This window comes from Lepeophtheirus salmonis, chromosome 5, assembly GCF_016086655.4.
Source record: "Lepeophtheirus salmonis chromosome 5, UVic_Lsal_1.4, whole genome shotgun sequence".
NCBI classification, from domain to species: Eukaryota; Metazoa; Arthropoda; class Copepoda; order Siphonostomatoida; family Caligidae; genus Lepeophtheirus; species Lepeophtheirus salmonis.
The window spans coordinates 12,096,124-12,116,707 of NC_052135.2; the positions used below are offsets into that span (position 1 = coordinate 12,096,124).

At 31.1% G+C, this 20,584-nt stretch overlaps 3 protein-coding genes and 1 long non-coding RNA gene across 5 annotated transcripts in view; 2 read left to right on the forward strand and 2 right to left on the reverse strand.

Annotated features, from left to right (window-relative positions):
- The window catches only part of LOC121117709 (gamma-aminobutyric acid receptor subunit alpha-6), a 38,681-nt gene extending 29,405 nt beyond the window's left edge, over positions 1–9,276 (forward strand). For both annotated transcript variants that reach the window (XM_040712191.2, XM_071888246.1), the window contains 7 exons: positions 211–278; positions 347–647; positions 1,929–2,063; positions 2,304–2,456; positions 2,503–2,636; positions 8,390–8,527; positions 8,586–9,276. In XM_040712191.2, coding sequence (XP_040568125.1) covers positions 211–278; positions 347–647; positions 1,929–2,063; positions 2,304–2,456; positions 2,503–2,636; positions 8,390–8,527; positions 8,586–9,095 — 1,439 coding nt within the window. In that variant the 3' untranslated portion in view covers positions 9,096–9,276. The remainder of the gene's footprint in view (positions 1–210; positions 279–346; positions 648–1,928; positions 2,064–2,303; positions 2,457–2,502; positions 2,637–8,389; positions 8,528–8,585) is intronic.
- On the reverse strand, positions 2,265–3,737 carry LOC121117713 (uncharacterized). The gene is made up of 2 exons (XR_005864224.2): positions 3,626–3,737; positions 2,265–3,575 (listed from the first exon to the last, which is right to left on the reverse strand). It is a non-coding gene; the product is annotated as an uncharacterized lncRNA (long non-coding RNA).
- A 370-nt stretch (positions 9,277–9,646) lies between the features above and the next one.
- LOC121117708 (glycine dehydrogenase (decarboxylating), mitochondrial) lies at positions 9,647–13,916 on the forward strand. The gene is made up of 13 exons (XM_040712190.2): positions 9,647–10,041; positions 10,100–10,178; positions 10,258–10,393; positions 10,455–10,619; positions 10,675–10,900; positions 10,960–11,586; positions 11,647–12,008; positions 12,069–12,270; positions 12,324–12,567; positions 12,629–12,801; positions 12,859–13,066; positions 13,225–13,478; positions 13,534–13,916. Exons 1-13 carry the CDS (start codon positions 9,862–9,864, stop codon positions 13,669–13,671), a joined length of 2,994 nt encoding a protein of 997 aa, XP_040568124.1. The 5' UTR covers positions 9,647–9,861; the 3' UTR covers positions 13,672–13,916.
- On the reverse strand, positions 13,785–20,458 carry Pgm1 (phosphoglucose mutase 1). Its single transcript, XM_040712192.2, has 8 exons — positions 19,904–20,458; positions 16,163–16,506; positions 15,952–16,114; positions 15,504–15,761; positions 15,095–15,443; positions 14,814–14,924; positions 14,332–14,656; positions 13,785–14,268 (listed from the first exon to the last, which is right to left on the reverse strand). Exons 2-8 carry the CDS (start codon positions 16,400–16,402, stop codon positions 14,044–14,046), a joined length of 1,671 nt encoding a protein of 556 aa, XP_040568126.1. The 5' UTR covers positions 16,403–16,506; positions 19,904–20,458; the 3' UTR covers positions 13,785–14,043.
- Positions 20,459–20,584: the final 126 nt, after the last annotated feature.

The window sequence follows — 20,584 nt, forward strand, 5'->3', positions numbered from 1 at the left end:
AGTAGCCATATAGATTTAAGTCCTTAGCCGATCCAACTCTACCCAAAAAATTAGAAATCAAACACAAGATTAAAAATTTTCATCTTCTAAATAAAGAAACATAGAACATTTTAATATTTTGCATAACTGACAACCACTTTAGGCCCATAAATGGGGTTGAGAAAATTGTAAAATCTAATTGAATTATGTATCATTTCTTTGATATCATAGGACCTCCACTCTTGGTAGAAATCAATATCCAAGTTCGTAGTATGGGACCCATTTCTGAGGTAGACATGGTAAGAAATATTCACTTTTTTATATATTAAGTCTAATACACAATTACATAATTAAAAAATAACTTTAGAGTTACTCCATGGACTGTTACTTCCGACAGTCCTGGGTCGATACTCGTCTGGCTTTCTCGGGTCAGAAAAACTTGGCATTAAGTATAGAGATGTTGAACAAGATTTGGAAGCCGGATACATATATCTATAATGGTCGTAAATCCTATCTTCATACTATTACAACTCCAAACAAATTTGTGCGTCTCTTCCCTGAAGGAAAGGTTTTATACTCACAGAGACTCACTATCAAAGCCAGTTGTAATATGGATCTTGCAGATTTTCCAATGGATCAGCAAAGTTGTCCTCTTCAAATTGGAAGCTGTAAGTTTAAATACGTAGAAAATAGATATAAACTTAAACAATATGAAAATTGTGGATCCCACACTTTTTGTATATGCAATCTGTAGAGGATTTTTTATTTTCCAAAGCTGCATTCATTATTATTTTTTCCTTGAAGAGAGAACAATAGGTATAAATGAGTCACTTTTGCATCAAAGACGAAGAGTAACTCTGAGGATTTATTGTGGAGTTATAAGTATTGGACTCGGAGTATAATTGAGGATCCACATCGTTGTAATTCCTGCCTATATCATTGCTAGATATGGAGTGGGATTTTTGTTTAGTTCTATCATCTAATAGCAGCTAATTTAATGAACGTCATGACAGCTAGGCTGCTCTCCTCCAAAACATCTTTCAAATTATCAGGGTGAACCCGTTAATTTTCAGCTTCCTATTTTTAACATAACAGCAGCTCATAATATTTAAATCTATGGAAATAGATGTATGTCCATTGTTTGATACAAACATGTATAATGTATATGTCCATTTGATTGATTGCATACATAAGTACAAACCAATTTACATAAGATATTGTCAAAAACAGAGACTGCTATATTATTTTTATGAAGGATAAATTGAAATAACTATGTTATATAATTTATATAGTTGACATAATAATTAATCGTATGTGTAACGACATTTTTATATTTCTAAAGCATTTTTTTATTTACTTTTTAAGACAAAAAAATACAAAAATGTCTATTAAAATATCTAATACCATTATTTTGAGTAATAAATAGGTTTTGTGAGTACGACCGAATGAAAAGATCCGGCATTAACATCTTATTTTATCGATATGAAAATATTAAAATTTTGCGATAATTTTATTTATTACAACAAAGATTAATTTTAGGGTAAAGCTCAATATTTTTTCTTTACTCTAAAATCCAATACTTTATATTAAATAATTTACAAGTCCCTAAACAAAAATGTTAAATTTTTACTATTTAACATTTTCTGTAAATGTTTCCGTCGAATTCAAAAGTAGATATTGAAGAAATGAAGACATTTTTGAATACTTGTAACATTATATTATTATATTTTACATTATTGCATTTCTTTTTTCTTTTCTTTTTTTGGTTTTTTGTAGATGAAAATTGAGGTAGAACTACAAAAACTTAAAAGCAAATAGCAATCTCAAAATTAAAATTCCTTTTTTTTAGTTGTGTTTAATAAATTAGAATATAAATGTTTTCCCCCTCTAAACGAAAAAATAAAATATTTTTTTGTTACACAAGTTAATCCACATACATTTGTTTCTAGTTGGATACTCAGTGATGGATTTGGCATATGTATGGACTACAGCCGGAGGTGTGAGCATTGCATCGGATATGAAACTTTCACAATTTGACTTGATACAAGCTCCGACAGGAAACTCCACTGTGATTGTGAATAACGGTATGAAATTAAAACCCAAGAGCGTTTACAGGGGGTTTCTTGGAGGGGCTTGAGCACCCTCCCAAAATCGAGGAATGTTGCTGTTATCACCCATAAATTATATATTTGTAGGGCAATTTAAAAATAAAAAAAAGTTTTCTTCTCTAAAAAAAGACCTTCCAAAATAAAATACTCCAAATGCCCCTGAAACACCTTTACAAATAAATTGAATATTTTCTATATTTTTATATATCTCACAAGGTGCACATTCAACACTTTTAGTCAACTTTCACCTACAAAGACATATGGGGAATTTTATGATTCAAGTGTATGGTCCCTGCATTCTTCTTGTCGTCATTTCTTGGGTTTCATTTTGGCTCAATCGTGAAGCAACTTCAGATCGAATTAATCTAGGTTAGATAATTTAACAAATGATTGACAACTGACAAATCTATTATAGGTGTAACAACTGTTTTAACAATGACTTTCCTGGGATTGGAGGCACGAACAGATCTCCCGCAGGTGGCTTATGCGACGGCTTTGGACTACTTTGTATTCATTTCTTTTATCTTCATATTTTCTACTGTTGTGCAAGTAAGACAGTCAATATATATATGCATACAAATAGGGTAAAGCATGAGAGGCTTGAAAATGTATGAATTAATGGCTTCATTACGAGTCCTTTGAAAAGTCTGTGCAAAGTCCAAGGGATGGCACTACTAGGACGTATTGAGGTAATGTTTAGTTAGTACATCTTTTAGAAGAACGCAGATCAATTTTGAGCTAAATAGGTTTATTTCTTTCTGTTTGGCATTCGTTTGAATCGAAGAAGTGGAGTGATTTTCAAAAAATGGACGTAGAATAATTTCGTATGTTGATGTAGCATTACTTTATTTAAGGCAAAACGCTGCAGAACATGAAAGAGAAACTTGATAAACATTATAGGTACTCTGCACCTTTGATTAGAACAATTTATAGGTGGTGACAAGTGACGCTGAATGTACTGGATGCCCTGTTGAGGCTCCAAGTTCAGAAATCCTCGATGAAATCCATAATAAGGTGATGGATGACAAAAGTGTGAAGGTGCTTGAGATTACTAGTCCTATTGGCATCCCGGAGTCGGAACCCTACTTCCATTAATTTCGCCACAACAACTGCTAAGTCTGGTCCTATTGCCACGATGGAATAGGACTTTTTTGTGGACCAATCGTCTGCGTTTTTCTTTCAGCCCGGTTTTCAAACAGTCCAATAACGATGAATAATATGCAACTGTAATAGTTTTACCTTTTTCCAGATAGTCGATGAGAATTATTCCTTGCGACTCCAAAAGAGTGTCGCCATAATCTTTCCAGCGAATTTTTCTATTCAAACGAATGCCAAAGAGAAAGAAATGAACCGAACTGGCTGAAAGTTGTTGTGTGTTCTTCCAAGAGATGCTACTAACTAAATATAACCTCAATACGTGGCAGTATTGTCATCTCTCGGACTTTGCACGGACTTTTCAAAAGACCTTCTTATATTGATTTTAGGTTCCTAAAATGAAATTAGCAATAAATGATAGTGGTAGAGGCTATAATTCTTACGATTGTGTAATAACTAATTATCTTTTAGTTATAAAATGAAAAGAGTAAATTGCAAATGAGAGAGGATTCTATGTAAATGTACATACACCTCAAACGTGTTATGCACACGACTGAATATATTATGTGGTAAAGTGGTATGTAAAAAATAGTGATGGGACGATTAATTGGAATCGGCAAAATATATTAAATTACTGGTACTTAAATATTTATTACTTTTATAACTCATGGAAAAAATAACCCAGCAAAAAATTAAGAAATTTTTGATTTTTAGTAGAAAATTTAATATTTCAATTTTTTTTTCCAAAAATTAAATTTTTCTAATTTTTTGACAAAAAATTTAATTTTCTGTGTATAGCTATGAATTTTAAGAAATTTTTCTCCCAAAAATATAATATTTTAACTTTTTTTTCTTGAAGAAATTCAAAAATAGAAATGTAATTTTTTCCCAAAGAAAATAAATTTTTTATAAATAGTTATGGATTTTGAAAATTTTTCTTTAAAAAATAAAATTTTTGTGAATTTAAAAAAAAAAATAATGTCTGACAGTTAATTTTTAAATGTTTTATCAAAAAAAAAATTAATTTTTTAAAAACCAAGTCCTCCCATAATATAATCATTTGGACGCCCTTAGACCAAAATTGTATTTTTTTAACTATTATTCAGAATATGAAAAAATCAAATCGGCATTGGTAATTTTTACAAGAATCACATCGAAATTGGCATCGTTATTTTTTATTTTGATCATCCCATCACTAGAAAAAGGTATATTCTAAGGGTTGTAGATCCTAAGTATTGTTTAACGCACTATTTTTCTATATTTTTTACGACAAAAACATTTTTTTTTAAATTTCTATTTCTAAAAAAGTTACCATTATTATTTCATTCTTGAGTAATATAAAGTGTAGGTACTCCTGAATGATGAATTGAAGAATAACACTGAGGAATGTTTGGGGAGTTAAAGATGTAAATGCTTGTTAGACTTAGAGTATAATTGAGGATCGGAAACTGTGTCATTTCTTCCAATGTCTATGCTTGATACAGGAGGGGAGGGGAAATGCGTTTATTTCCTTAATTTCGTAGATGACACGGTTAATTTAAATTAATTAAATTCGTCATTCAAAATTTATCATATAAAAAATCATGAATATGAAATAATTGTAGTTTTTTTAACTAGAATAGGGGTATCCACAGGGGGTGGGCTGGAGGGGCTATAGCCCCCAATTAAGCAAATTTTGCTTTTTACTACAAAATTTATTATAATTTTTCAAATTTTTTTCCAAAAAAAATTGGTTTTCTGTGAATAGTTATGGGTTTTTGAATTTTTCTATAAAAAATTTAATATTTACATTTTTTTTAAAAGTTTATATTTGATTTTTTCCCCGAAAATTAAGCTTTTGAATTTTTTTAAATAGCTATGGTTTTTTGAATTTCTTTTTTAAAAATTCAATATTAGAAATTTAATTTTTGATTTTTTTTTTAAACTCAATATTTGAAATTTAATTTTTGAACTTTTTTTTTTCCAAAAATTCTATTTTCTGGGAAAAGTTATGAATTTTTGAAAAAAAAATTCCAAAAAAGTTATGTTATTGAGAATGGCTATGGATTTAAAAAAAAAAATTATATTTGAAATTTGATTTACAAATTATTTTCTAAAAATTTAATTTTTCACATTTTTTTTTTAAATTAAATTTTTGGATTATAAAAAAATCTAAAAACAAAACCCCTCCCCCAAAAAAAAAAAAAAAACATCCTGCGGACGCCCCTGTAGAAATCCTTCTCCCAAAAAAGCCCCTAGTCGCGACTCTGGTCTGCTCTTCTATATTTTGGAGTACACTTTGTTGTAGGTCTGGTTACAGGAATGAAATCCTCAGTTTCAGAAATTTCAGTCTCTCAAAAAATAAAGTCTTTTAAACAACACTAACCAATGTGTGTTTTTTTATTTTCTTATCCTGAATCTCCACACATTTCTAATTAAACTGGATTTGACTAGATCATATGATACTTCTTATGTTTACAAGCGAGTTTGTTATATACTTAATATACTCTTTTACATAAATAGTTACATAATTTTTATCGTACACTTTCTTCAAAAATAGACACAGACCATTCTTACTTTGTTATCATTTATTATTATCATATACATTTTCAAAACCATCAACAATCCTATGACTATGTTTTTCAAACGGTATTTTTTTACTCGTTTGTTTCAAGACGCTATGGAGCACAAACTTATTCTTATAGGACTGGTAAAAAAAGGAATCTCAAGAAGAAGAAAAAATGGAAATTTCTTAACTTTAAACTCCTCCCAAAAAAAAAAAAAAGAAGAAGAAAAAAAACCTTGTCAGGACTCTGGTTTCCTCCTGTAGATGTATTAAGACTTGGACATAGTCCCAATTTTCTGAAAAGTTTGGATCTCCAGTAACAAAGGCTTATCCCCACCAATATCAAGTTTTGTGTATATTGTACATGTCGATGTAGGGGCGTCCGTAGGGGAAGCACTGGAGGGGCTGTAGCCTTCGCCTCCAAATTTAGGAACTTTTTATTAATTATAGAAAATATGATATTTGAAATTTAATTAAATTTGTCAATTTTTTTCCAAAATATTTAATTATCTCTTAATCGTTATGGATTTTAGAATTTTTTTTCCAAAAAATTTAATAATGGAATTTTTTTTCCAAACAATTTTATATTTGAAATTTAGTTTTTTCCGAACAGCTCTAGACTTTTCGATATTTTTTAGTTTAATTTTAATTGTTTGTGAACAGTTTTTGATTTTTGAAATTAATTTCATAAAAAAATTCTTTTTGTTTTAGAATAGGTATAGATTTTTTGTTTTTTTTTTTTGTGAATAGTTATGAATTTTTGATTCAAAAAATTTAATATTTGAAATATTTTCCAAAAAATTTATTTTTTCAATTTATTTTTTCAGAAAAATTTAATGTTTTAATATAAAAGGGTGTTTATTACACGACTTTGTCCCCATTATCATATCAAAGTAGCTTTGCCATTGGTGAATCCCTTGCTTGACCTTGGAAAGAAGAGACTCTCATATAAGGAACTTGTTGCTGTAATGGTGTTTATCATGATTTGCCTGTACAAGGCCAAAGATAGTAATATTAAAAGGGGGAAAAAAAGAAAAAGGTACAGATACAATAATTAAAATAACTAACAGTTCAATGATTTTTTACGTTATTCGTTCATCTTTTTTTCTCGTTCATACCTTGGCATAGTTGGGTTTTCAGACTTGGGGAAGAAGATATATTAGCAAGTGCGTTGGCAGGATTATATTACGGTGAGGGTTTTTTTTTTGTAATTTTTTTTTTGTAATTTTTTGAAAATTTCGAAAAAAATTAAAAAAAAAAAAATTTGCCGGAGCCCCTGCATAGAAAAAAATTCAAATGTTTATAGGTTTTTGTCAATAGAAATCACAGCTATTCATAAAAAATTATTTATTTTTTGTAAATTGATAAATTAAATTCTGAATATATATTTGAGATAATTAAAAAAAAATTCAAATATCATTTTTTGGAAAATTTTGATTTTTTTTTTTTTTTACTTTTTTCGATAATTGAACATTTAATTTATTAAAGAAATTTTAAATTTTTTGAACATATGTTTATTTTTGTCTCAGAACAAATATTGTTAAATTTTTTCTTAAAAATTGTCCTTCCTTCAAAATATAGTCAAGCCGTAGAAGTAGTGGAGGGGTGGACGTGGCTTTATTCAAGAGATAAGATTCTATAGTTTTTCTTGAAAATAAAGTCTGTCGCTATCATGAGTCGTAGTAAACGCACTATTGGTAGTATTGAACTGTCCAAAATATATTGACAACATAACATAATATTTTTTTTAATGAAACTAATTACAATTTAGCGTTCGCATAATTTTATTTTGGATAGGGGCTTTGGGTTTTTTAAATTGGAAAAATTAAATTTAAAAAAAAAATCAAAAATCTACAACTGTGCACATAAAATTATTTTTTTTGAAATTTTTTTCCAAAATCCACAGCTGTTCACAAAAAACTAAAAATCTTCTTCTCCGAGAAAATCTTTACAATTGACCCATTTACCTTAATCTATGTGAGGATTTTCTTGCACCTCTGGAGCCTCCTGGCTTTCATGCCCTCTGTCAGAAGGTAGCGTTGGGTCCTTGTGAAAGAAACTAATCCCATATTGTGCTCTATAGCCCTCCTGATGGTCGTAGGAGCCACAAAGAAGTCGTTGGCGAGGTCATTTATCTACTTATTGGGATCCTCCTTTATATTCTTATCCAAAATTAACAAGAAATTCATTTCCCTATTTAAATTATGCACTCCACTTCCTGACATCCTAGAGAAGTCTTCTCCATTTTTTTTTCATCTTGGCAAACTTAAAAACCAGGCTCCTAGAACAATTAACAATGTCCGTAATCTTCATTATATCAAATCCAGCATCTAGGAGATCTGAGAAGCGCTGCCGTTTTTCTTGTTACTCGCTCATGATGGAGAAATGACTAAATTATTAGTATAGTTTGTTTATGTAAAAAGGACAGCGGAAAAAGAATATCAAAAAATAATCACTAAACCTTTTCATAGTAATGATAAAATAAACATTCCACGTTTTGCTGCCCTAACCTGTAGGCTATATACACTCATATATTATATATTTAATATGGAGAAATAAAGAGAAAGGTTGGCTAGATTTATTAAACATTTAATTATACAAAATATTAAGTAATTAATGATACATACTAGGTAAAACATACCAATGTATGTTGTCTTTTCAGTTTGGCTTGGTACATTACTTCACAAAAGTTGGAGCGGGCGAGTACTATTTGGAGGAATTGGAAGAAACGACTTGTTTAGTTGAAAATATTATAAAGAGCTACAATAAGAATTTAAATCAGCAATGGATAAAAGATGAGGTTTGTATTAAGTAACTCTTTGCTCATGAAATGGATTATAATATTGATTTTACCTTAGATTCCAGAATCGTCAACCTCTGAGGAAGAAACTCCTTGCGATTATCCTCCTCTTAAAAGAGTGAGTTCCCTCAATACAGCCATCATCATGGGAGATGCCTATTCGACTGGACTATCCCACAGATGTTTGTCCCTTTCGTCCTCATATAATATCCAAAGCATATCAGGTAATTTGAGGAGGAAAGAGGATATTTTGAATCACCATCCTCGAGCGATCGAGAGCATGGAGTCTAGTAAAAGAACTCAACGTAAGGTTTACAGAAGGAAAAATAGTACAAGAGTTAAAGAGAAAGAGAGGAAAGACACAATCTATTCCCTTCCACAATGTCAATGCAAAAGATGTATAGCTCGTGACATGAATAACCAGGACAAGGCATTAAACTCCGTCTCTACTATTGATAGGATATCCAGAGCGGTCTTTCCTCTTGCATTTTTCATCATCAATATATTTTACTGGTATAATTATCTGAAGCATAGTCAGAGAATAGATTTATCCTTCGAATATGAATAGTTCTTTAGTGACACGATCTTTTTTAAATAGACGCATTGACATACATTTGTCTACTTATTCAACAACTTTGTACTACGCAGAGAAGCTCGTATGAGTGGCGAGGATTCATTATAATTTATATAAAAATTGTACTTATGTAATATTAAAATAAAATGTTTATTGTATTGATTTATACAAAAAATGCTTATTTAACCCAAACATAAAATTATGTAAGGGAAACCACATCTTTGTTATAATATATTAAGAAAAGTAAACTCAAACCCTATTGGTTTTGATCTCAAAAATTGTCAAACACTCCCTCATTCCAATTTTTGTGATCTAAGAAAAGAAAAAACCATATTATCTTGACTCACATGAATGTCCCAAAATAATTTCATTCAACTTAAAATACAGATTGCTTCAATTAGTATTGAAAATATTATTGATAAATTAATTACCCTATAGAGTTTAAAAAGTTGTACAAGCATTTTTACTTACATAAATGGAGAAATTTTTATGATAAGATCCATTCCCAAAAGAAGAAAGGACTTAATGGACAACACACTCACTTCAATAACAGGTAAAACCTGATTACAGTCACAAGGATTTTTGTTAACAATAACCTATTTGTATGATTTCAAACATAAACCTTCATACTGAAATTCATATGACAATTGATTTTACAAGTGGGATAAGGCAACATGTGCTCCTATTGACTTATCTTCAGGGCTTTCCCCCGTTTTTATTAGCAAAAATATTCTTATCGTTTGGAATATAATCACTAAGGATGTGGGCTGCTACTCGGAAAGGGTTAATTCCCCTGAATACCAAATTACTAAAGAGGTTGTACTCCATCCCTCCTCATCGTTTAGATGTTCTCTTCCCTCCGACCGCAGACTTCCCAGCACGCCACATTGGTCCTCGAAAGAGTGAGGCAAAAGAAATGCTGGAATTTATAGGGTTAAAAGTAAGTATAAATAATCAAGCATAAAATTTTAATTTTCTTATATACCTACCCTTAATAGTCATTGAATGAACTCACAGATAAAGTTATACCAGATAACATCAAATTACGGCGTGAGTTACTCCTCGAGGAGCCATACAGTTAAGTTTGTTAATTTTATTAGTATTATTTTCCCTAATAATAACTATTTATTAATTTTAAAATTCAAATCTATTTTAGGTGAAGAGGGCCTCATTAAAAGAATCAAAGAAATTGTGAGTAAAAACAAAATTTGGAGAACTTATATTGGTATGGGATATTATAACACATCAATCCCACATACCATTCAACGGAATATTTTCGAAAACCCGGGATGGTAAGGAAAAAGATAGATGCATAAAACTATTATTACATTCCATAACTCTATTCATCTACAGGACCACACAGTACACGCCCTACCAGCCAGAAATTGCTCAGGGAAGATTAGAAAGTTTACTCAACTATCAAACTATGATATCTGACCTGACCGGGCTTGAAGTAGCCAACGCTTCACTTTTGGATGAAGGTACCTCAGCTGCTGAGGCACTTGGTGTCTGTTTTAGGTAATTTATAAAAAAAGTATAGAAAGATATATTTAAACTTTTCCTTAAAAAATAGGCAAAATAAGCGTCTCAAGTTCTTTTTATCTGATAAACTGCATCCCCAAACAATAAGCTGTGTGACAACAAGAGCAGAACCATTTGGTATTGAACTCGTCGTTGGGAATGTTTCAGAGGCTGATTTTTCTAACAAAGACTATTCTGGAGTACTTTTCCAATATCCGGACACTGAGGGTAATATCTTTGATTTTGATGGTGTGATTCAAAGAGCCAAAGATAATGGAGTAAGTAATTATTGAATTATAAATCTGTATATATAATATGTTTCATATGCCTTATCAAGACCATGACCGTCTGTGCTACAGACTTGATGGCCCTTGCAATTCTTAAACCACCTGGGGATTTTGGTATTGATGTGGCAGTTGGAACAAGTCAAAGATTCGGGGTCCCTTTATTTTATGGCGGTCCACATGCAGGTTTTTTTGCAACTCGTACAAAATATGTTCGCTTGATGCCAGGAAGAATGGTCGGTGTAACGAAAGACGTCGATGATAAACACTGCTATCGATTAGCACTTCAAACCAGGGAACAACATATTAGAAGAGATAAGGCAACCAGTAATATATGCACCTCTCAAGCTCTTTTGGCAAATATTTCTGCAATGTATGCAGTTTACCATGGACCAGATGGAATTCGAGAGATATCAAGAAGAATTCATTCTGCTGCTAGACTATTAGCAAGAGGACTAAGAGAGTCAGGAAATGAACTTGAAAATGCACTTTATTATGATACTCTTAAAGTTCTTCCACGGTTGGACCCACTTGAGATAAAACATAGAGCTGCAGAGAAAAAGATAAACCTTCGATACTATAACGATGGCTGTGTTGGAGTTTCGCTCGACGAAACTACGAGACGTAAGGATTTAAAAGATCTATTATGGGTTTTTGCTTCACCCAAAACTTTACTTCAAGTAAGCTCTAAACTTAATGTTGAGCTAACTCTGAATTGAAATTAGATATATTGTTAATAGGTTGCTGAGGGTTGTGAAGAACTAGAAGATGATATTGAATCTACTCCATTTTGTAGAAAAAGTGCATACTTAACTCATCCTGTTTTCAATACTTATCATTCTGAAACCGAAATTGTTCGATACATGAAAAAGCTTGAGAACAAAGACGTATCCCTTGTTCATTCCATGATACCTTTGGGATCATGCACCATGAAATTAAATAGTACAACCGAAATGATGGCTTGTAGTATGGAAGGAATCACTAATATGCACCCTTTTGCACCCTCAGAGCAAGCATTTGGCTACAGACAACTCTTTGAAGAATTGGAAAGGGACTTATGTGAAATCACAGGTTATGACAGAGTTTCTTTTCAACCTAATAGGTAACTATTTTATTTAAATATACTCGACATAAACTCAACTAATACATGCTCAAAATTCAGTGGAGCTCAAGGAGAATATGCTGGATTACGAGCCATAAAGTCCTATTTAGAACATAATGGGCAACCACAAAGAGATGCATGTCTCATACCACTTTCAGCTCATGGAACTAATCCAGCATCAGCTCATATGGCTGGAATGAGAGTTGTTCCTGTCGGAATTGACAAGGATGGTAGTATTGATATGGAGGATTTGAAGAAAAAAGTATTTGCTCTTTAAAAAATAGTTTTGTTCTCTATTAATTCTTATAATTTTAGATTATAGAAAATAAGGATACTCTAGCATGTATTATGGTCACTTATCCGTCCACCAACGGAGTTTTTGATGCTACAATATCTGAGATTTGTCAACTTGTTCATGATAATGGAGGCCAAGTGTATTTAGATGGTGCTAATATGAACGCCCAGGTTGGTCTTTGTCGTCCGGGAGATTACGGCTCTGACGTTTCTCATTTGAATCTTCATAAAACTTTTTGTATTCCACATGGCGGTGGCGGTCCTGGTAATCCATCAATCCTAATATGGGTTTCTTAATATATAAATTCGATATAATTATATAATAGGTGTTGGACCAACCTGTGTTAAATCACACTTAGCTCCATTTTTGCCTTCACATCCTGTTATTTTAACAACAACAGCATCTTATCTAGGAAAGAAATCAAAACCCTTTGGTGTTGTTTCTGCAGCTCCATATGGATCTGCTGCAATTTTACCCATATCATGGGCTTATATTAAGGTAAATTTATAAAGTTTAATCGTGTATAATTTAAATTGGTGTTTTCTATTACCTAAGATGATGGGTGCTAGAGGCCTCGTTAGAGCTACTCAAATTGCAATCTTAAATGCTAATTACATGAGTAAAAGATTAGAAAATCATTATACAACTTTGCACACGGGTTATGATGGACTCAATGCTCATGAGTTCATTATTGATGCAAGACCATATAAAAAAACGGCAGGAATTTTGGCTGTGGATATTGCAAAACGTCTGATGGACTTTGGTGAGTTAAAAATAATATACGTGTATTTTTTTTTTTTTTTTTTTGTTTTCATTAGTTATTTCGAAAATTGAATACTGAAAGTGACAATACATACATACTTTTACAATCAGATAACAATAATTTTGAAATTGATTATTATTTAAAAAATTATCTCATAGGATTCCATGCTCCAACTATGTCATGGCCCGTCGCTGGATGTCTTATGATTGAACCTACAGAGTCTGAAACTTTAACCGAGCTTGATAGATTTTGCGATGCACTCATATGTATACGAAATGAAATCAGAGATATAGAAGAAGGACGTATCGATTGGACCAATAATCCTGTTAAAAGATCTCCTCACACGCTAGCGCAAATATTTGACTCTCACTGGGATAGACCTTATTCTAGAGAAATTGCTGCTTTTCCCGCCGTAAGTCAACTGTTCATAATTTTTTTACAAACCATTTATTTTTTGTTTTTTTCAGCCATTTGTTCAATCCGACAATAAGCTTTGGCCAAGTGTTGGAAGAATTGATGATGTACATGGTGATAAAAATCTTATTTGCTCCTGTCCACCTATTGAATCTTATGTATCGCCACACATTGTTCACAAACAATCCTAAATCTCAAAATTAACTGATATGGAGTGATTGTCTTACAACATCAAAATAGAGAATGTTTTAGTTGTAAGCAACCAAGATTTAAAGGCAATTTACTAACTTAAGATTTCTCTTCATTTTAATATATGCATATTCATATTATATTTCTTCCTATTTAAATAAATTAATTTTACAAATTAATCAAAAATTCGTCAGATGTACATATGTGGCATATTATATTGCTTAAATAAAATTATAAGAGCTCTGTATGAATATTTGATGACCCTGAAGATACGCCCTCAACATGCAACCATCTAAAATGTTTATTACCAAACAAAATATTAATATTATTTGTATAATGAGTACAAGGAATCATGTTCAATATTAATATAGAACTCATGTGATGACAGTTGGTTCCTTCCTTCCTGTGATACGTTCAATATCCGCAATTTTTAAGGCAAGTTGAACACAAGGTGCAAGCATTTCCTTAGCACTTAGAACCTGTTTTTCCTTGTCAGCCTCATAAGCATCAACATACACTCTTATGGTTGCACCAGATGAACCTGTACCTGATAAACGATAAACAATACGTGACCCATCTTCAAAGAACACACGAATTCCCTGCAATCAAGATGTTAATAATAATTTATAATAAAATGATAATTAGCAATGATTAATTATTACCTGATTAGTAGAAATGGAACCATCTATGGGATCAGTATAAGAAAAGTCATCAAGCTTACTAACAGTAAAGGTCTTGTCGAGAGAGTTAAAGCTTTTTCCTATATTACTACTATCTTCAATAAATTTATGCAACAAATCTATCATTTGTTGACCCTCTTCAGATTTGCAGTCTTCAAAATCATAACGGGTGAAGAAATTACGTCCATATTGAGCCCAATGATTCTCTAAGACTCCCTTGACGGATTGTTTTTGAGATGCCAGTATCTGTAGCCACGCAAGAGCCGCCCAAATACCATCTTTTTCACGCACGTGACTTGAACCAGTACTTTGGACAATTAAAAAAACTTGTTAGAATATTATATACAATATTTTAAGCGTGTGTAAATTCATATGTTTTATCGTTTCATATAGATCAACAACAAATGTGTATAGCTTTAATACGTCAAAAATATATTCATTTACATGACGTTGACTCTTCTTACCCAAAACTCTCTTCCCCACAGAGACATATTCTTTCAGCATCTAAAAGATTTCCAAAAAACTTCCAACCAGTTGGTGTTTCAAAACATTCTTTCCCTTTGGTTTTAGCCACTCTATCCAAGGACAAAATTCAAATATATTTGTTACATTAATTTACCAATTATGTATATGTGAACAAAATAATAATAATTAGATATTCTATGAAAGATAAAGCCAGTTCCTTTTATTACATACTTAACACTTAAAATAAATTCAGTGCATCAAAAGTTATAGAATAAAGTACCTGTCTAATGCTCCACTAGTTGGCATACTTCTAGCATATCCAGTTATCTTCGTTTTTTGAAAATAAGGGATGCATTCCAGATTGTTAGCAATGACAGCTACCGAGTCACAAGGAGTAACAAAAAATCCCTTGGTTCCTAAGATCATATTACGATCCCCATCTCCATCGAAAGCAGCACCAAAATCAAAATCCCCTCCTTGCATTGCTTCTACTAAATCCTTAGCATATGTCAAATTGGGATCAGGATGCTCGCCACCAAAATCAGGAAGAATTGTTGTCTTCATAAAAGATGTAGACGGATCTACTCCAAGTTCATCCTCGAAAATTTTTTCAACATAAGGACCCGTGACTGATAAAATAGTAGAAAAAATATGATAATTTAAATTATAATATGAATATTAGACCTCACCTCCGTGAAGTGAATTGATTAAAATATTGGTTCCTTTGATATATTCTTTGATTTGATCAAAATTAAAAATATCTTTCATGAGTTCAACATAGTCCTTCAAAGAGTCTATTACTTCTACTTTAAAGGGGTTTCCATCAATATCAAACTCATGAGCTCCACAGGAATTAATATCCACTTTCAAATCGGGCACAATAAGGTATTCCTTAATTTTTTTGCTATGTTCAAAGATTTTATTAGTAAATTCCGTTGGAGCAGGCCCTAAAAAGAAAATGCATGTCATAAACATAGAACATCTTATCAATCTGGTGATGAAATTCAAGAATGCAAACTAAAATTAAAAGACACAGCAATCCCACTTTGTTAAATTGAAAAAAAAAACAAATAATCAATATCAAAATCATTTGGAACCCTTCCAATTATCATCAACTGTTATGGAAACACTCATTACCTCCGTTCTCCATGTTAAACTTCATTCCAAAATCCGCATTGGGACCTCCAGGATTATGAGAAGCCGTAAGAATAATACCTCCGTCTGCACGATACTTTGTAATGGCACAGGACAGAGCAGGTGTGCTAAATATACCCCGTTGGCCAACAATCAATTTTCCAACCTACAATTCAAATTAGATATTTTCAATTTGATTTCTTTTGAGCAATACCCCATTAGCAGCAGCAATTTGAATAATTTTCCCAACAGTTTCTGGAACTCCATAACGACCATCTCCTCCAACAACCAAAGTGCATCCCTGAATAACCTTCCTATCAATGGCATCAAGGGTACATTGAATGAAATTCTCAGTATAATTTGGCGCAAAAAACTCTTTAACTTTCTTTCGCAAACCAGAAGTTCCAGGTTTTTGACCTTCAAATATTTGGGTTGATACTTTGGAAGACTTCATTTTCTATCCTGTTCAATTGAGCAACTAATCTTCAACAGTCCAAAAATATTAGAGTTCAAATAGAGATGATGTAACTCGTAAATCGTAACATTGAATGCTGTCAACTAAAAAAATTAAAGCGCATTCGAACGCACGCGCAGATTTTTCAACGATACTGTTTTAACATCTACATAATATATTATATTTATAGAATAATATCAAGGCACTTTTTATCAAAAATTACATTTTAACGCACATTAATGTGCTTTTAGTCATGTTCTAAATTCTATAATTAAAATCCATGTTTGACAAATACTCTTGGGAAACATTGAATAGATCCTTTAAAAACCTTTGTAGTAAAATGAAATTTTTCTATTATAGAAATACCCAAGGTTTATTGTATTTCTATTAACTTTGGAAAAACCTATATGTAATTTACCAATATTTCAAAATAGAATAGTTACACTGGTTACAATTTGGTTCTAGGCTGATACATATAACAATTATATACCCACATACTCATTACTTTGCAACATTACGGAATGGCTGTATTATGTACGCGTATTACTTATAGTTATTAGTTATTAGATACTCATAGACCATAGACAGTAGATATGTTTTACAATGGATTTCCCTTAGTACGGCATGAATCATGGTAAAATATCTACATTGTACATACTAGTTCATTGAGCAATCAATCTTGGTTGGTATTTTCATATTTAATCTTAAAATTAATAAATATTTTTTAAATCTTAGTTCATATTGATATATCATCTAATATGTAAATGTATCTAATTACTTCGTTTTAAAGTTCTATTTCAATGTCGTTGACCCTGACATGCTATTTGGAGAAAAACGTGAGCTCAAATGTTTAACCTTTAATATTTGAGTGACTATATCTTCAGCAATATTGAAGATAAAAGATACAAATTTTGATATCCTCTAGTAACTAGATTGAAAGTTTTTCAATTATTTGTACATTGATTGTACATTTTTAGAAGGCAAAATATCTTAAATTAACGCTAAACTGATCTAAGCCACATCTATTTTGGGTTGTATAATAAATCACATTTCAAGGATATATAACTATTTTATTACACTAAGAGTTGATACAGTGAACTAAAAATGTTGTCCCATACTAGTAAATTAAGTCAAATATTGATATAATTTTATTTGCTAAAGCTAATAATATGGATTGCACACAACCGTAGCTAATAGTGACAATTTCTCAGAATTAATAAAAAACTGCATTGCTGATAGAATTATTAAAGCCACATTGCATGGTTTGTCACTGAATAGTGCAATATTTAGCATATTGTCGCTTCTGAAATTAAAAAAAAAATCATTGCAGATTCAAAATCTTCTGATACAGTTACCCCCAAAAAGTTATTAAACTCATTTTTTGTTATAATTGCCAGTGAATATGTTTTTGAAATGGGATAACAATATGTTAAAATATAAGTTACGAAGTTTAATCAGAAAATAAATGAAGAGATCATGTGTAATACAAAATAGTACGCAAGTTTTACTCAATTTAAAACCACTCAACCTCTTTAAAAATAAGTATTAAATAAGGTTAATGTATATACTATTATAATTTGTAGATTACAGATTACCCTTGCATGAAACCATGAATAGTTTAAACTAAGAATCGTCTATATTCTTTGCTTAAAACCAGAATAAATATAACTATATATTTTTCAGGACAAAATCAAACCGAAGTGTTCATCAGATACTTATTTTAATTTACATAATATATTCTCATGATTCGACTAAATTAGGTTACTAATCTTCTTCTTTTTTTAAAAATAAGTAGTAAATTGTTTAATTTCTTATACGTTAATGACTTTTTAAATTATTTTTCCCCTCAAAACGTATTTTCTCAATTTAATTCATGAAAAAAAATACTAAGTATAAGAAATGGATTACTTAACATTAATAAGTCATCTATGTAAACGATATTAAATTATTTCTTAACTTAATACAAGATTAAGAGCTGAATTAAAGTTCTAAATATTAACTTTTTCTACTTGATAATAATTTTAATAAAAAATGGAACCATTTAAAGCTAACTTGTTTTATGATGTTATAATATTTATTATCAAGAGACAATCCTTCGGTTGGACGTAATTCACCTCTCATATGATGATGACATATACAGGGATCATATTTTTGAAGTAGTGCCATAATTTGTTGATCACCATGCTTCACAGCGTAAATTATACCTTGAACTTTGGAAAACAACCATTATATTTTCATTTTTTAAATTGTTAAATATGTATATCAATTATTTTTTTAATTACCATGAAATCGATCTCAATCTAAAGGATGGATTTTCCATCAAGACACATAATAAATAAAATATCTAAAAATGTTCTGAGTGAAATACTTCAGTACTAACACAAACAAATGCCACCTTTTCTAAATAGAAAATTAGCCCAAATTTGGGCAATTAGGTTTGGAGTTTCGGCAAATAGAAATATTTTTATAAATAAATATGATGATATAAATAGTACATAAATATTCGGCTAAAATTGAAGTTGCGGATCTAAAAGAAATTCATCTCCTACGCCTATGATGCATGACTACTCGTCAAGTTTGGAAGTGAGTCCAACTTATGCAACGTACATTGTCAATTTTTTCATTATTATAATTATTTATAAATGTCATACTATAGTCAATAATAATTAATAACTAACTGGAAGGAAAATTAAATGGGCATATAGAATTTAATGTGTTTAAAAATAAAATGAGGACGTACCGTTTTCATTTTATTAACTGCTCAGTCACAACCAAAAGTGAATTAAACATTGAGATTGTACGTGATGTCATAACAGGTTATTCTTCATTATGTATTATTGAATTATCATATAAATTGGAGAAAGGGGGAAAATTTGATATTATGCGTGTAAGTTGTAAGACTAAAAAGATAAAAGTAGAGGCCCGACAATTATTTATATTATATAACTTATAACTTATAAGTAAACTGTATAACTACTCAACCGAGATTCAAATAATATTAAATGCCGGTATGTTAAAAAAAACCTGAAAATTAAGTTGATCTCCCTGACAATTTGGGGGGGGGGGGAGAGCAACGTTTCATTAAATTGGCTGCAAGTAAGGAGACAAAAAAGTGGTTGAAATAAATAGTAGACAAAAAATATGTTTATGAATTATGTTCAGGATGTACGTAACCCCGAGCAAAGAATATAGAATATAAATACCCTCCATAGATGATTAGAGTTATTTATTTTTGTTGTAAAATAACTTTTATAATTTTTAGAGGATAATTATGATTTGTCGGAAATTGTGTTCACAGTTGCTGCATTGTATGTCGATAATCGTACTGTCAATAGGAAATTTTACACTCAGTATCTATGTGATAAAGTTCTACAAACATCAATCCGTTATCCTCAAAACAACACGAAGAGGATATTTCTCTTAATAGATACAGTGCATAATTTTAAAAATATAGACAACTGCTTTCAACGAAATGACTATTTTGTTGTTCCCAATATTTACCTTCTGGATCTTCTTTTCTACGTCCCAACTTTGTTCATATTCAAGAAATTCATTCCATGGAATCAAGTTTTCAAGTGAAATTAGCCCACAAGCCGTCTATGAAAGCTTTACATCCTACAACTATCGAGAAGACGAGTGTAAAACTTGCAGATTCAATTTTCCACGAGTCTACGATGGGGGCTCTTAAGTTCTATTCAAAAACAAATCCTGAATTCCTTGATACTGCCGAGTTTCTTGAGTTTGTAAGAAATCATTGGGACATTCTAAACGTTAAGACACCGAAAGTAGGTTACAGGAAGCGGAATTCTCTCAGAGAACCCATCTCCAAGAAAACATGGTGCCTATGGGATTTCTTAAAGAGTTCGCAATATTTCTTGATGAGTGGAAAAAGTTCGGATGGAGTGGACTCACTAACGAAACGCACCTCGCTGTTAAACATACATCTTTGGCGATAGCTGAACTCGCGGAGTATCTCTTGGAAATGAAGGAATTTGAGTATGTTCTCCTGGCAATGTTTCAGTCTGACCCAATCGAAACGAGATTTGGCTGATACAGCTAATAAGTGGTGGAAATTATTATATTAGTGTGAGGCAAATTCTAGAGGCTGAAAAAAAAAAATGTTGTCATTGCTGAAATTCTCTAATATGAATACTTTCAATATAACAAAGCTTATGGACGATT

Coding starts and splice junctions, on each gene's coding strand:
- LOC121117708 (XM_040712190.2), top strand. CDS start 9,862: ATGTGGGCTGCTACTCGGAAAGGGTTAATTCCCCTGAATACCAAATTA. Junction 10,901..10,959: donor AAAGAGCCAAAGATAATGGA/GTAAGTAATTAT, acceptor TGCCTTATCAAG/ACCATGACCGTCTGTGCTAC. Junction 12,802..12,858: donor TATCATGGGCTTATATTAAG/GTAAATTTATAA, acceptor CTATTACCTAAG/ATGATGGGTGCTAGAGGCCT.
- Pgm1 (XM_040712192.2), bottom strand. CDS start 16,402: ATGAAGTCTTCCAAAGTATCAACCCAAATATTTGAAGGTCAAAAACCT. Junction 16,115..16,162: donor AAATTGCTGCTGCTAATGGG/GTATTGCTCAAA, acceptor TTTGAATTGTAG/GTTGGAAAATTGATTGTTGG. Junction 15,444..15,503: donor AATCAATTCACTTCACGGAG/GTGAGGTCTAAT, acceptor CTATTTTATCAG/TCACGGGTCCTTATGTTGAA.